Below are 15140 nucleotides of genomic sequence, written 5' to 3' on the forward strand. Positions count from 1 at the left end.
CAACACCCCACTCGAAACAAAACCAAAGACCAAAATCCCACACCAAAACAATAAACTAGGCTGAAGGCTGAAGATTCAATTGAAGATTCAGGCTGGTCACTGGGGCTTGAACGTGGCCCCCTGTCTGAGAGCCCACGAAGGCTGCTCCTCCTGACACCCACAGCAGCAGTGTGACTGCAGGCAGCTCCAGCCTCCCAGTTGCTACCTGCAGAGCCTCGAGCACTGTCCCGGCAGCAAGAACCCCTGGGGCAGGCAGGTGTCCAGACCTCTCAGGTCAAACGACCCGGAAGGCCACCTATGTATCCAGCCGCCAGGGCACAATCGGGTAATGGCTGCACTTCTTGGCCAGGGGGGACGACCCTCTCTTGGCCTTCAGGCCCGGACCACTCCCGGGAGGCCTCTGAGATCACTGCCCTCTGTGTGGTTTGCAGTCCCATGGTGACAGGAGGGGCACGTGGCACCAGAGAACCGCTGGTGGAGACCAGGGCGTCCAGGCCGCACGGCCTCGGTGGTCCCACAGGTCTCGGCGCCCACAGCCTGACACGGAGGCCGGCCGGGGCCGACTCTGTGAAACTTGAGGAACCTGCTCAGAGTGTCCCTTCCCATGTGCGAGGGGCCTCAGGCACCCGAGGAGTCTCTCTCCAGGGATGCGCCGTATTCGGCGCCCTTCGGGGGACGCTCCTCCCAAACTAGAAACTGCTTCCCCAACAACGAACTAGGACGGCACAGTCTGAGAAAACGTTTCATGACTCAGAAGTCTCAAAGACTTTATGCCTTTAAAGATCATTTAAAAAAACCCCACAAAATTGTATTAACATAAACCTCAAGCAGAGATGCTTAATAAGAGCATGGCAATATTAATTTATAGACATGACCATTTTCACAAAGTATATTATAAAAGAATTTCTCTTTCCTGGAAAAATTAACTAGCTTTAAAATAGATACATGATCATTGAAAGCTTCTCATGCCAACTCCGCGAAAACTTCTAATTCACTTTCAGTTTCGTGCTAAACCATTAAGCAAAACTAGCATTCTCTCCAAAGTATAAAGAAAATATTAAAGCACCTTGATTGCTCTGGCAATTTGGAAGGCTGAGGCAAAAGGATCACCTGAGCCCAATGGGTCAACACTGGGGTGGCCACGAGTGTGCCACTGCACTCCAGCCTGGGCCACAGACTAAGACTCTGACTCAAACAAACACCTTGACTTACAAAAGTCCCAGTTTAGTTATCTGTTTCCCCAAAATGTGTGAACTTTTTGGAAATCCATTGAATCCCATAATATCCCTGTGGGAAAGAGAAAACTGGTGTTTTTCCAAGGGAGGTGGAGACCAGAACGTAGGACCGCGGCCCTGTTCAAATGTAAAACTGTACTAGAGCTATTTATAAAGAAGAGAAAAACAATCATAGGACGTTTTGAATTATAAAGACAGAAAGTTTCTGAATTTTTTTGATAGTAAATGGGAAGTCACTTGACACTTCATCTTTTTGGGGGGCAGGAGTCGAGGTCTCACTCTGTCACCCAGGTCGAGTGCAGTGGTACGGTCACAGTTTACCGCAGCCTCGACCTCCTGGGCTCAGGTGATACTCTCAGGTGGCTGAGACAACAGGTGTGCATCACGACCGGTTAATTTTTGATTTGGTAGGGATGAGTTGTATGTTGCCCAGACTGGTCTCAAACTCAGGGGCTCAAGCAATCCTCCCACCTCAGCCTCCCAAAGTGCTGGGTTACAAGTGTGAGCCACCACACCCGAATGATTCACCTTTCTACTCATGATAGCTACAGACCAGTGTGCACATAAACCCGAGATGAAGCAGCTAGGACGCTGGCAGCCAAGGTCCTGACTGTGGCCGGGAAGCGGGGGGCGGCTAGCACACCGCCCGTGCACCTGTGCTACCCCCGCGGCAGGAAGCCCTCTCACTGCAGAAGATGGGCGGAAACAGCCTCAGTGCACAGCGTGCGAGTACTCTGCTGGAGTTCAAGTTTGACTTTCGTTCTCCCCTTCTAAAAGCGCCAACCCTCCTCTTGGAAGAATGAGAACACCCCAACGGCACGCGCTAGGCTCATCAGGGCAGAACACAGGAACCAGCCCTCCACCAGCCCGATGTCTGAGGGCCCCAGCCCTGACGGCAGGCTGGCTCCGAGACAGCAGCAGCGAAGCGCACCTGGGGGAAAGCAGCCGCCCAGGAAGCTGACAACCACTGGGACTCAGGAGGAAGGAGACACACACTCACAGACACCAGCTTGCTCCTGACTCCAGTGACCCGGCTGGCTGTATACACAACATGGATGTCACGGATTCCAAAAACTTAGCAAAGGCAAATTAATCTTTTCAAGGTGCTTTAAAAAATAGAAAACACTGTTCTGGATAAAGACATTAGAAGCTCAGAGATGGTAAGAAAATCATGCAAGGAAAGAAACTGAGGCACAGAGCTCTCTCAATATAGAGAACAGGATGGGTGTGGTGGTTCATGCTTATAATCCCAGCACTTCAGGAGGCTGAGGCAAGAGGATTGCTTGAGCCCAGGAGTTCAAGATCAGCCTGGGCAACATAGTGAGACCTTGTCGCTACAAAAATAAAAATAAAAAACTTAGCCAGGCATGATGGTGCACACCTGTAGTCCCAGCTACTCGGGAGGCCAAGGCAAGAGCATCACCTGAGCTGAGCCCAGGAGGTCAAGGCTGTGGGGAGCTGTGACAGTGCCACTGCACTCCTGTCTGGGCAAAAGAATGAGATCCTGAACCCAAAAATAAAAATGCTGGGTGCACTGGTTCACAGCTCACGCCTGTCATCCAAGCAATTTGGGAGATGAAGGCAAGAGGACTGCCTGAGCCCAGGGGTTCGAGCCCAGCCTGGGCAACTTGGTGACACCTCGTCTCTACAATAAATCAAAACACTAGCCAGACATAGTGGCACGTGTCTGTAGTTCCACCTCTTTGGAAGGCTGAGGCGGAAGGATCGCCGGAGCCCAGTAGGTCGAGGCTACAGTGGCCAGGAGTGTGCCACTGCCCTCCGGCCTGGGCGACAGAGTGGACAGTGACTCCAAAACGCAAAGTCAAAGCCAAACATGGCAAGGCCTTAAATGCCTAAAAGGTCCTGAAAGGCCAGCAGGCAGTGACACGCCCCGTGTCCAACAGGGGGCTAGGGCTTCAGGCTCACTGTGGCATCTCGTGGGAAAGCTCCCGGCTAAGGGCAGGATGCACCCACCCTGCAGCTGAGCGAGAGAGTCCGAGAAGCTAAGTCTGATGCAGTGGGCCAGAGGGAGAACTCAGCTGTGCAGCTCTCCTCGTAAGTCTTCCCAGCACATCGGTTCTGTCCGTCCCTTCTGTATCAAAATGGAGCATCTGTGTTATTACCAAAAGTTATCAGCCTCTGCCAAAAACAGCACCCTGACAAAAGACTTCTTCCCCTGCGTGAGGCCAACAGCAGCAAGAGCCGACAGTTTTCGGGTGGTACCATAGGCTGAATTGTGCTGTCCCGTCACAAGTCGAAGCCCTGACCCGCGAGCCCAGAACGCAGCCGCACCTAAGGTGAGGCTATTAGAGGGGTGACTGAGGGATAAGTCACCTCCCCTGCAGGGGCGACAAGGCAAAGGTGTGCCTGTCACAGGACATCAGCCAAGAAGGCTTCCACGACTTAAGAACACCAGCACCCCCAGCAGGAAACAGCCGCAGCGAGCGGCGTCACTCGTCTCACAGCCGTTTCCCATGTTCCATTTTACTGCAGCTGAGAAGCAGATCGCACATCGGGTACCCTCACCCTAGCCTGAGCGGCTGTGGCCTTCTAGCACAAGATGAGGACACAGAAGGACGCCCTGATGAAGAGTCAGGGAGGAGAAAGCCGCTGCAAGTCAGGCAGAGGCCTCCGAAGCCAGCCCCGCAACACTTTGACCTCAGTGCCTGTGCTGCTAACACAGACGGTGCAGAGCCAGCACAGGCCTTAGCAAAGCTCACGCGCTTCAACGGACCGCGGCCCCTTCAAGCATACAACCCAAAAGGCCAGCAACGATGGCGGGGACTCTCCTGTGTTTGTCTGATGTGCTTGGAGGAGCCACTGGCCACTGGGTAAGCAGGGAGACGTTTGCAGCTCTGGGCAGAGTACCTGGCATGACCTCCCAGCATAGGCCACTCAGGGGCGGCCATCCCAGTCCTGGGTGACGGAGACGCTCAATACTTCAGACACTATTTTGGGGCTTTCACGAACTGCTCTCCCCTACAGGACTGCCCTGGAAATGGCCACAATGTTGTCCTTCCAAGCAGCCATCTGATTTAGATTCGACTTGGAATCCAGGGGCTCAAGCTACTTCACCGTGGTATCACAGGAAACTCACAAGACTTGTCAACATCAGTCCCCAGCAGGAAGGCACCCACAAGTAAACAAAGGACACTGAGGCCACCCTGACAGCGGCCAGAAAGCACCCTCCGCGTGCTTCCAGCGAGAACACCGCCTTCTCACACCAGTGCACACACATGCTTTTACAAGGCCACAGTTCAAGGCAGTAGCCTCACAGCAACCCTCACTCTCCACATCTGAACACAACCCAGAATGCTGTTTCTCAGCCCCAAGTTGCTGGCAACTGCCACTGACGTCAGCACATCGAAGCAGTACAAAGCCTTCCATGCGTCCACACTGGCACTTGCTACAGCAACTCCAACACAGAAACCGGGACTTAAAGTGATGCAACCTGCTCACCCCAGTAAGGATTTTAAGTAGTTCACGTGGCATATAGATCACACTCCTCATTCCTCCCCGGAATCGTTATCTGCAAGGAATGAGAAAGGAGGGACACGGTGAGAGCAAGCCAGGAGTGAGCTACTCAGGTTCTGCAATGGCCCATGGAACAAAGAGCAAAGGCCTCTCATGGTGGCACAAGGTCACAATGTCAGAGTCATGTCAGAGCTGGCAGGCCGACATGCTGCCTGGACCGGCACCCTCCCTTAAAAATTAAGCAGAAAGCGTCCCAGTGCCACTGTGCGACAAACTTACGTGTAATGATAACCAAAAGTCACCTGCTACTAGGCTTACCGAAATCACTCAGACGATATGGGCAGGCAGAGACTGTCTAGAACAGCTGGAGAAGTAACTGAAAAAGTCACCTAATTCTCTGAAAACTCTGCAGCCTAAAAACTTACAACTAATTACATGACCAAAAAATTGCTTTAAAAATTAGGTAGGAGATTATGGACTAAGAACAAAAGAAATTCAGGTTTTACAAATGCGTTAACTTCACGACATATTTAAGGTGTCTTTAAAATAGAAAGCAACTTGCTAGCTGCAATGCTCACTCCTGTAATCCAGCACTTTGGAAGGCTAAGGCAGGAGGATCGCTTGTGCCCAGGAGTTCTAGATCAGCCTAGGTAACAAGAATATAGATACTTTCTTTTCTTTGGAATCAAGGTCTCACTCTGCCGTGCAGGCTGGAATGCAGCAGCACGGTCACAGCCCACTGCAGCCTGGACCTCCTGGGTTCAAGCGGTCCTTCCACCTCAGCCTCCCAAGTAGCTGGGACTAAAAGCACACGACACCATGCCGGGTTAATTTGTGATTAGCTGGGCATGATGACGCATGCCTGCAGTCCCAGCTGCTCAGGAGGCTGAAACAGAAGGATCGCCCGGGCCCTGGAGATCAAGGCTGTGGTGAGCCACTGCACTCCAGTCTGGGGTACAGAGTGAGAGTCCAGACTCAAAAACAAAACAGAAAATGAGGAGGAGGCGGCGGCGGCAAAAAGTATACACAGAAAATAATACACTGTTAATGACGCCAACCATCCCGCTGAAGTCATCTGCTTCAAAGACATCAACAAAAGCAGCTTGGAGCCTGGGCACAAAACGGAGGGTCTGAGTCACTGCCTCTGCAATCCCAGACGCAACACGGAAGGCCCCTGCCCTTCCTCAGCTTGAGAAAAGCGGGAAGACCGTGGGCACCAAGCTCCGCTTCTGAGAGTGCTGTGGCAGTGGCCATGCGCAGGGTGGGCAGCACCAAGAGAGCCGCTGACAAGGCGGGCCGCCTCTGGTCCCCACAGCAACGCTGCTCCCAGCAGGGGCGCCAGCTCACGAGGCCACCTCGCCAGGCACCACGGGCAGCCAGCACACTCAACCTGCAGAGCTTTACGAGCTGCGCCTCGGACAGGTCCCACAGCCACAACGGCAGATTCTGCCCTCAGCGAGGGGGGGCAGGTGATCTAGCCCCAGGCCAGCACCGTGCCTCCCACGGGCTGCTTCCTCCCAGGATGCACCAGGGCCGACCCTGACCTTCCGTCCACCTCGTCACCTCCGTGGTCAACCCGAGCACACACAGGAGTTCGTAAGAGCACCTTCATTTCTTTATCCACAGCACTGAGAAACAGGGGGATTTCACCACAGAACCTCACTGATTGGTGTTTCAGGATGAATAAGCGCACCGTAAGAAATATTCAAAGCAAGAATAGATGTCGAAGCAAAAAATACACATTATTTAATCGTTTTTAAAGCAATTTTTTACGTTTAGAATCTTATAAGTTAAAGTTTCTCATTAATCACCTACTTTAATACTTAATACATGTGGGATATTGATCACTACCCCTCTCCTTGCAGGGACCACTAAATGTCATCACTCAGGTAAGAATGCTACACCTTTCTGTTTCTATGTACATCTGACACATGTGGCGAGAACGGTTCCTTGGCTCAAAACCTTTTCAGAAACGAAAACTTTTCAGAAAATTTTTCACATCATATTTTGCTCATGAGCACAAAATGTACAGTCTGGAGTTGCACATAAAGGGTTTATTTTAAATGTTCAAGGATAGGATAGAGTTACATCATAATTATAAAAATTACTTACAGAATTAACAGATTTATATTGTGTATACTTCTAAATGCAGAGAACAGGGAACTGTCTACACATTGTATAAAATAAACTTAAAATTAAAAATGAATTCAAGCTCAAAAGATGAGGTCGTTTGCCTAGTTTTAAATGTGGACACGAAGACCTCTGAACCACACACGTCCTTCCGCGCTGCTCTGCGGTGGGAACACAAGAGCGGCATTTCCAAGGAGCCCTGGGCGCTTCGACCGTGTCTACTCGGTTAGAGTAATCGTTCCTGTTTTGTCTTTGGAGAACGTTCATTTTTTAAGACAATCAGCTTGAGAGTGTTTTCAGGCACTACACTTTGTGACAATCGGAGCAGTCTTCTAATGGGTCTACCGTGTTCAGAGATTCACGCCCAATGCACTTCGCGGTTTGGCACATAAAACAGTAACAGAAAGGAAACCTGGCGCGGAAGTCACTGTGATTGTGTGAGAAAGCACAGTCCCTTCAGATGCTGCGTGACGTTTACAACGGGAAAGCCACCTCGTGTTGGCACGACATTTGCTTCACCAGTGCATTTTACCCTACAACCACTAAAACGGCACAGTAAGCAAATATACAGGAAACCGAAAGCAAAGAGAGAGAGAAAACAAAAAACCTAAGTATCTTTCACATGCAGTTTTAGTCAGTTACATTGAACATTCTACTTAGAATAGAGCATGCAAAAAAGGATGGTCTGCTTTTAAGGTTTTTCTCTGAAGTTTTACGTGGCAGCCTGACATCACACACACGCACGCACACACAATACAATAATACTAGAGCAGGTAAGTGAGAGAGGCCAGTACGTTTTATACACAGATTCGGGGCTTGTGTTGCCACAAGTCCCACAACAATTTTGGAAATTAATGCTGAGTTCCCGGAGCAAGGAGGCAACACGCAGATACCAGGAAGATGCAAGCAGTGCATGCAGAGGTGACACGAGCCTCAGACAAAGCCCAGGGTGCAAGGGCTCAGGGTGGACCCGCCACGGCGGCACCAGGTGTGGTGTACGCCGCCCAAAGAAAGACAGGACGGGGAGACATGGAAAACAAGAACGGCAAGCCCTTTCCCTTCCCTCAGCCCTCAAGGCAGAACAAGAACGAGGATGAAAGCCGCCATCGCCGTCATCAAGCGTGTTCACCTGGAGACTGGGCGGTCACGTGGCATAGCAAAGTCACTGAAGCTGCTTGCAGAAAAATCACAATGCAAGTAATCAGGTGATGCTAGAAAAACCTCAATGGACCCACCCTCAGGACACTTGAAGAGAACTTTCTCCTTCGGCCTGCCATCGGGGCACCAAGCTCTGCCCAGCTTGTGTATGCTGACACACGACCCGCAACCGTGCCGCCGCAGGCAGCCTGGGCCCTGAGGTTTGCATGCAGGAACTCCACAGAGCACGCGGCAGGCCTGCAGGCCTCGCCTGCCATGCCCCCAGCCTCGGCGCTGTGCTGCTTCCCAAAGCTTGTCCAGCCACCCATGGTAAGTACCAGGGCAGGGCGACTGAGGTCTGGACGGAACACTGAGGACCACGGCCCCGTGACAGCCGGCACCCTCCAGTGGCACAGGCACCAGCCACGTATGGGCTGAGCGGGCACCAGGCATGCCCTGTGTCGGGCCCACAACCACCTGGAGCAGCACGGAGGCCGTGTGGGGCTTGGACTCGAGCCCCGGGGGTCCGACCGAGAGTACCCACCGCGGCCCTTCCCCCATTGCAGCAGGACTCCCAGTCTCCAAGAAGACAGAGGCCACCCAGGGCCCTTCTCCCGGCTGCCCGACCACCAGGGCTCCTCCAGAGCATAGTGAGAGCAGCTGCTCAGCTCACGCCCACCAACATCCTGCACTTGATTTCAGTTTAGAACAGCCCTGCGAGAACATGCCAGGAAGGGACTCCAAGGGCCACTGTCACTCACACAGCGGCCAGACCTTCCGTGGTGACATCACAACCACAAAACCCCAAGGGGCCACCGAGTGGAAGAGCCCACATCAACCACACACCTGAGCACACATACAGCCTTGCAGGAGCCAGGGTGAGTCGCTGTGCACCTTGACATTCTTTGTGGAGAAAAGCTGGGGATGGGGGTGGGGAGTCCTGGCCATAATCTATTAGCAATAACAGTAATAAAAACAAAAAAGGCCCCAGAGGACTGGTCAGAAGGCAACAATGCCACTTTTACAACTTACATTTCCAATATAAAAGCACTGTGTTCTTCCAGGAACTTACCACAAACACAAACCACTGATGTCCTGTGGCCTGTGAAATCCATGTTCTACAATCCAAATTACTGATTGTACAAATGTGGCCCAAATCTGCTATCCAAAACACACCTACATTACACTGTGGACCAGGGCCCTGGGTGTGGCTAAAAAGTATGTATGATTACAATGTAAACCCAAAAACTTACAAAGCTTCGAACTAAAGGCAGTCTTTTACCCAGATTTCTCTCCAGACTGTAAAAGTGTAAAGTGGGTCTTTCACCGTTCACAAGTGACTCCTGGTTTAGAACCTCCAGACTGAAAAGGCGTGCTGAACTTCTCACTTCCAAAACAAGCTGAAAGGGCCTCTGTCATCCCCACGCCCACATGATGTTCCTTTCAAATGAAGAGCAGTCATGTCATAAATAGGATTCACTTGGGTCAAGCACTCCTGTTAAACTGGAGAAAACTATGTCACACCCCCCAGCCACAAAGAAAGGACTGCCAGTGGTGTGTGGGTGCGGGTGTGTGTGTGTGTGTTTGTGTGTGTGTGTGTGTGTGTGTGTGTGTGTGTACATACATGTCTCTCCGCACGTATATATATATTACATATGCGCGAACACACGCACGCGCACAAACACACACACACACAGGTAGGTACAGATACGTACATCTCAAAAAAGGCAGCAACCAAAATACCAAACTATGCTTGCATTGCGGCAGCAGAATAAGAGAGTGTCGGGGTGAAGGGGAAACGGTTAAGATCTGTGACAGTTTTCAAGGACCATGATGCTAGCATAACTTTGACCAACTTGCCTGGAACTCCCTCCAGACAGACAGGCTTCTTTTGAGGAAGGAATTCTCCTCACACAAAATGCTTCGTGTTCATGTTAATGTGTACTATCCAGAACAAAACCAGTTCTGCTGGCAGAGATTGTGGGTTCGCAGGGACAATCAAGCTTTCATTAAACTGGAAAGCAATCAAGTCTTCATGTCTACAAATTATACATTTAATAGTTCCACAAATTTGGCAGAGTCCGTGATGACACCTAGGATGTTTTCACCAAGTCGTAGACGTAAATATGGAAATCGTCATCAAACTTGATGAAGTAGACAGAGGGCTTGGCCTCCACCTGATGGATGACCATGCCAGTCCTTTTCGAGCCATCTTCTTTGGCGTATTCCACCTGTTTGCCGACTAGGCTGTCCACAACCTCTCCTGGCTCCCTTTCCGCTGGAGGCGAGTCATCTGCAAGGGGGAGCGGGATGGAAGGGACAAGAAACAAATGCAAAGTCAATTCTTAGGTACACATCAACTCACATTAATCTTAGCAATTAAAAAAATGTTAATGCCCTGAACTCATCATCTAGACTCGGGGTCAGCAAACTTCCTTAAAGGGCCAGGCAGCAATTGCTTCAGGTCTGAGGGTCACACACACAGACTCTGCCCCAACGACTGTACCCTGTCCCACTGCAGCTCAAAGCAGCTATAGATGACAGTGCAAACGACAGGTGTGGCTGTGTTCTAATACAATTTCATTTACAAAATAGTTTGCCAACCCCAATCTGGATGCACAAACAGTTCTGAAGATCACAACCAAAATGCCTTGGACTCAGGCTTAATTTGTAGCCGTAGCTAGCTAAAAGTAGGTCTGAGTGACTTTGGAACAGAATCTCAAAGCAGATAACCTCTACAGGAATTAGTGAGAACACGGAACACACATTTAACAGCCTAACTATCATTAATTTTATTCGGAGAATAAAGTTTCTCGGCCCTCATCCTCATTGCACTCCACATCATCTTCATGACCTGTTTCAAACTAAAAGAAATTCCCATGCATTAAAACAGGTGCCAATTAGGTGTGGTGGCTCAGGACTGTCATCCCAGTACTTGGGAGGCAGAGGCAGGAGGATCACTTAAGGCCAGAAGTTACAGACCAGCCTGAGCAACAGAGTGAGACTCTGTCTCTCAAAAACAAGAAAAAGTCTGTAGTTCCAGCTCCTTAGAAGGCCGAGGCAGAAGGTTCACCTGAGCCCAGCAGGTCGAGGCTGCAGTGGTCGCGAGTGTGCCCCTGCCCTCCAGCCTAGACGACACAGTGAGATTCCAACTCAGAAAAAAAGAGGGACTCAAGAAAAAAAAAGAAGAAAAAAGTGCTACATGGACTCCAACCCCAGGCTGAAGGGACTCTCAGAGGGAATCTTGGAGGATGGCCCAGCTGTCTCTACTGCGTAGAAGGTCTCCAGACAAATGCACTGACCTACAATCACTAAGAAAACACACAGAATGACAGCAAGCCATCACCACCAACAACCAGAAAGCAAAGTAAAAGGGAGAGGGAGGCAAAGCAAGGCAGTTATAACTCTGTTTTCAGAAACTCTTAGCTGGGGTGGTGGCTCATGCCTGCAACACTTTGGGAGGTCAAGGAGGGAGGATGGCTTGAGCCCAGAAATTTGAGGCCAGCCTGGGCAACATGGCGAGGCCTCGTCTCTAGGGAAAAAAACCAGAAGATTAGCTGAGCATGGTGACGCAGGCCTGTAGTCCCGGCCACTTGGGAGACTAAGGTGAAAGGATCACCTGAGCCCAGGAGGTCAAGGCCGCAGCAAGTTGTGGTCATGCCACTGCACTCCAGCCTGGGCGACAAAGTGAGACCCTGACTCAAAAAAACCAAAAAACCACTTCTCATGGACTGTGAGTAACTCAAAGCTCTTTTCCCTGGAGTAGCAGGTGGCCTTCAGAGGAGCGACCAGATGCCCCAGCTGCGTAAGGCAGCCCATGCTATTTACCCTGGCACAACTGGAAGTGATGTGCCCCTTTCCTCTCACAAGGGTCCTGGTGCAGACTACATACTGTGCAAATGTCCAGTCATCTGCTTCTTTGACGACAATGAATTATGTTACTGAATGACCGGCAGAGGACTGCTCATGGGATCTTTGGTGTTAATGCTCACGAGCGACACAAACAACGCATAACCAGCTCTCTTAAAAGTAAACAAGAAGCCGGGCTCGGTGGCTCAGCCTGTAATCCCAGCACTTTGGGAGGCTGAGGTGAGTGGATTGCATGAGCCCACGGGTTTGAGACCCGCCTGGGCAACTTGGCGAGACCTCATCTCTACAATAAATCAAAAAAATCAGCCAGGTGTGTTAGCGCATGCCTGTAATTCCGGCTACTTGGAAGGCTGAGGCGGAAGGATCGCCGGAGCCCAGCAGGCGAGGCTGCGGTGGCCGGGAGCGGCCACTGCACTCCAGTCTGGGCGACCGAGTGAGACTCCAACTCAAAAAAAAAAAAAGTTAACAAGAAACATAAACTCAATTCTTTTCTTTAAAAATTCTCCTCCAAATCGGGCTCGGTGGCTCAGCCTGTAATCCAGCGCCTTTGGGAGCCTGAGGTGAGTGGATTGCCTGAGCCTGTGGGTTCGAGACCCGCCTGGGCAGGCGAGACCTCATCTCTACAATAAATCAAAAAGGAAAAAAAAAATTAGCCAGGCGTGGTAGCGCGCACCTGTAGTTCCAGATACTTGGAAGGCTGAGGCGGAAGGATTGCCGGAGCCCAGCAGGTGGAGGCTGCAGTGACTGGGAGCAGCCACTGCACTCCAGTCTGGGCGACAGAGTGAGACTCCAACTCAAAAAAAAAAAAATTCTCCTCTGGCTGGGCACAATGGACAAGGAGGGAGGACTGCTTGAACCCAGGAGCTTAAGACCAGACTAGGTAAGATAGAAAGACTCTGCCTCAAAATAAAGAAAAAAAGCGCCAGGTGTAGTATTTCATGCCTATAATCTAGCGTTCTGGGGGACCGAGATGAGAGGATCGCTAGAGACTGGAGTTCAAGACCAGTCTGGGCAACAGAGCAAGACTCCATCTCTATTTAAATAAATAAATATTAGCCACATGCAGCGGCATACACCTGTATTCTCAGCTACTCAGGAGGCTGAGACAGAAGGATTGCCTGAACTCGGAAGTCAAAGCTACCGTGAGCCATGATCATGGCACTGTACTCGAGCCGGGGCACCAGAGTGGAACAGATGGACAGAACGATAAAACATCAGAATTAGCTTCCCTCAAGCAGCATCATGACACTGCCATCCTTCTGTGATGTCTTGGTGTTTACAAAGGAATTCCGAACACATGAGGGTACACAAATTTCACAGCACTCCTGAGGGAACCAAGGGTCCTGAGGCCCACGTCAGCCACAGAGCAGGGTCACAATCAAGGTGACAGGACCACGTCAGACCTCATCAGAGCAGGGTACCAGCACCACTTCTGACGGTAAACAAGCTTTGGTACCGCCAAAAACAAATACTTGGATGTGGAGAAAGGAGCAGGCAGATCAGGCTGTGGCCAGGAGAGGCCACAGAGGAGCACAGATGACCCTGCACTTTCCAGCATCAGGTCAATGGCACCTGCTCTAATGGCATGTTTTCTCTAAAAATGTTGAAAATACACTTCAGGCAGGTTGGAGAAATATATCTTAAGGAATGTCCTCATAACCGAATTCCTGAGTATGTAACTCCTATTACCTCTTCATAACATAAATTTTTAAAAAAACATATTAAGCAGAAATTCAAGGCCAGATGAGCATATCAGTAAGTTCATTAACCACCTTCTCATGGGAAGAACTTAAAAAAAAAGAAGAAATAATGATAACTGTCACATTGCTAACATACAGAGGGGCTGCCAGCCACATCTGTCCAAGGCCAGAGATTCCTGTGTTTGAGGAAGGGGCTCGGAGTAGTTTTTAAAAGAACAGGTTTATCGAAAAATGAAATGAAAAACAATTCCATTCATAAGAGCACCAAAAAGATTAACATAGGAGTACATTTAACAAAAGAAATGTAACACTTATACTTTGGAAACTGTAAAACACTGCTCAAAGAAAACAAAGAAGGTCTCATGAAAAACCACCAGGGCTCAAGGATGGGAAAATCTAAGTCTTACTAATTACATAAAGAGGACAATACTCTCCAAACCATGCACACACTCAACACAATCCCTAGGAGAATTCCAGCTGACTTCTTTGTTCTGACAAGTTGATTCTAAAATTCATACGAAATTAAAAGGGACCCAGAATAGCCAAAACAATCCTGAACAAGAAAACAGGACTCACACTTCTCAACCTCAAAACTTATTACAAAGCAACAGAATCAAGACCAACACAGACTCATGGAACAGAAATGAGACGCAGAAACACACCCAAGGTCAGAGGATGCAGAAGCATCAAGGGAGCCAAGAACAGTTTTTTTAAAAATGGTGCTCACAGCCGGGCTTGGGTGGCTCAGCCTGTCATCCCATGCCTTGGGAGGCTGAGGTGAGTGGATGGCCTGAGCCCGCGGGTTCGAGACCCGCCGGGGCAGCGAGACCTCATCTCTACAATAAATCAAAAATGAACCGGGCATGGTAGCGCGCGCCTGTAGTTCTGGCTACTTGGAAGGCCGAGGCGGGAAGGATCGCCGGAGCCCAGCGGGTCGAGGCTGCGGTGGCTGGGAGCGGCCACTGCCCTCCAGACTGGGCGACAGAGTGAGACTCCAACTCAAAAAAAAAAAAGAAAAATGGTGCTCACACAGCTGAACAACCACTTGCAAAAGGATCAAGCTAACTCATCTCATACCACAGAGATTCACTCAAAATGTATCAAAGACCTAGATGTAAGAATGGAAACTATAAAATTCTTGGAAGAAAACATAAGGGTAAATCTTTAAGACCTTGGATGGCAACAGATTCTAAGATATGACACAAAAGCACAAGCAACAAGGGAAAAAACAAACTGGACTTCAAAGTTGAAAACTTATGTGCCTCAAAGAACACCATCAAAAAAAGTAAAAACACAACTCACAGAAGAGGGGACAATATTTGCAACATCTATCTGATAGGGGACTTACACCTAGAATACATTCACTGATTCTCACAACCCAGTAATGAAAGACAAATGATCCCATTAAAAATCAGGCCAGACCTTTGGGAGATTGAAGGAAGAGGATGGCTTGAGGCTAGGAGTTCAAGATCAGCCTGGGCAACAAACATAGCATGACTTCATCTCTACAAAAAAATTTAAAAATCAGCCAGGCAATCAGGCTCGGTGGCTCAGCCTGTAATCCCGCGCCTTTGGGAGGCTGAGGTGAGTGGAT

At 49.9% G+C, this 15140-nt stretch overlaps 1 protein-coding gene across 2 annotated transcripts in view; it reads right to left on the reverse strand.

The window, feature by feature from the left end:
* Positions 1 to 9985: 9985 nt before the first annotated feature.
* Positions 9986 to 15140, reverse strand: part of SPIN1 (spindlin 1) — a 50438-nt gene continuing 45283 nt past the window's right edge. For both annotated transcript variants that reach the window (XM_008055449.2, XM_008055450.2), the window contains one exon: positions 9986 to 10269. In XM_008055449.2, coding sequence (XP_008053640.1) covers positions 10070 to 10269 — 200 coding nt within the window. In that variant the 3' untranslated portion in view covers positions 9986 to 10069. The remainder of the gene's footprint in view (positions 10270 to 15140) is intronic.

Source organism: Carlito syrichta, unplaced genomic scaffold, assembly GCF_000164805.1.
Source record: "Carlito syrichta isolate Samal-C Ts95f unplaced genomic scaffold, Tarsius_syrichta-2.0.1 Scaffold301855, whole genome shotgun sequence".
Lineage (NCBI taxonomy): Eukaryota > Metazoa > Chordata > Mammalia > Primates > Tarsiidae > Carlito > Carlito syrichta.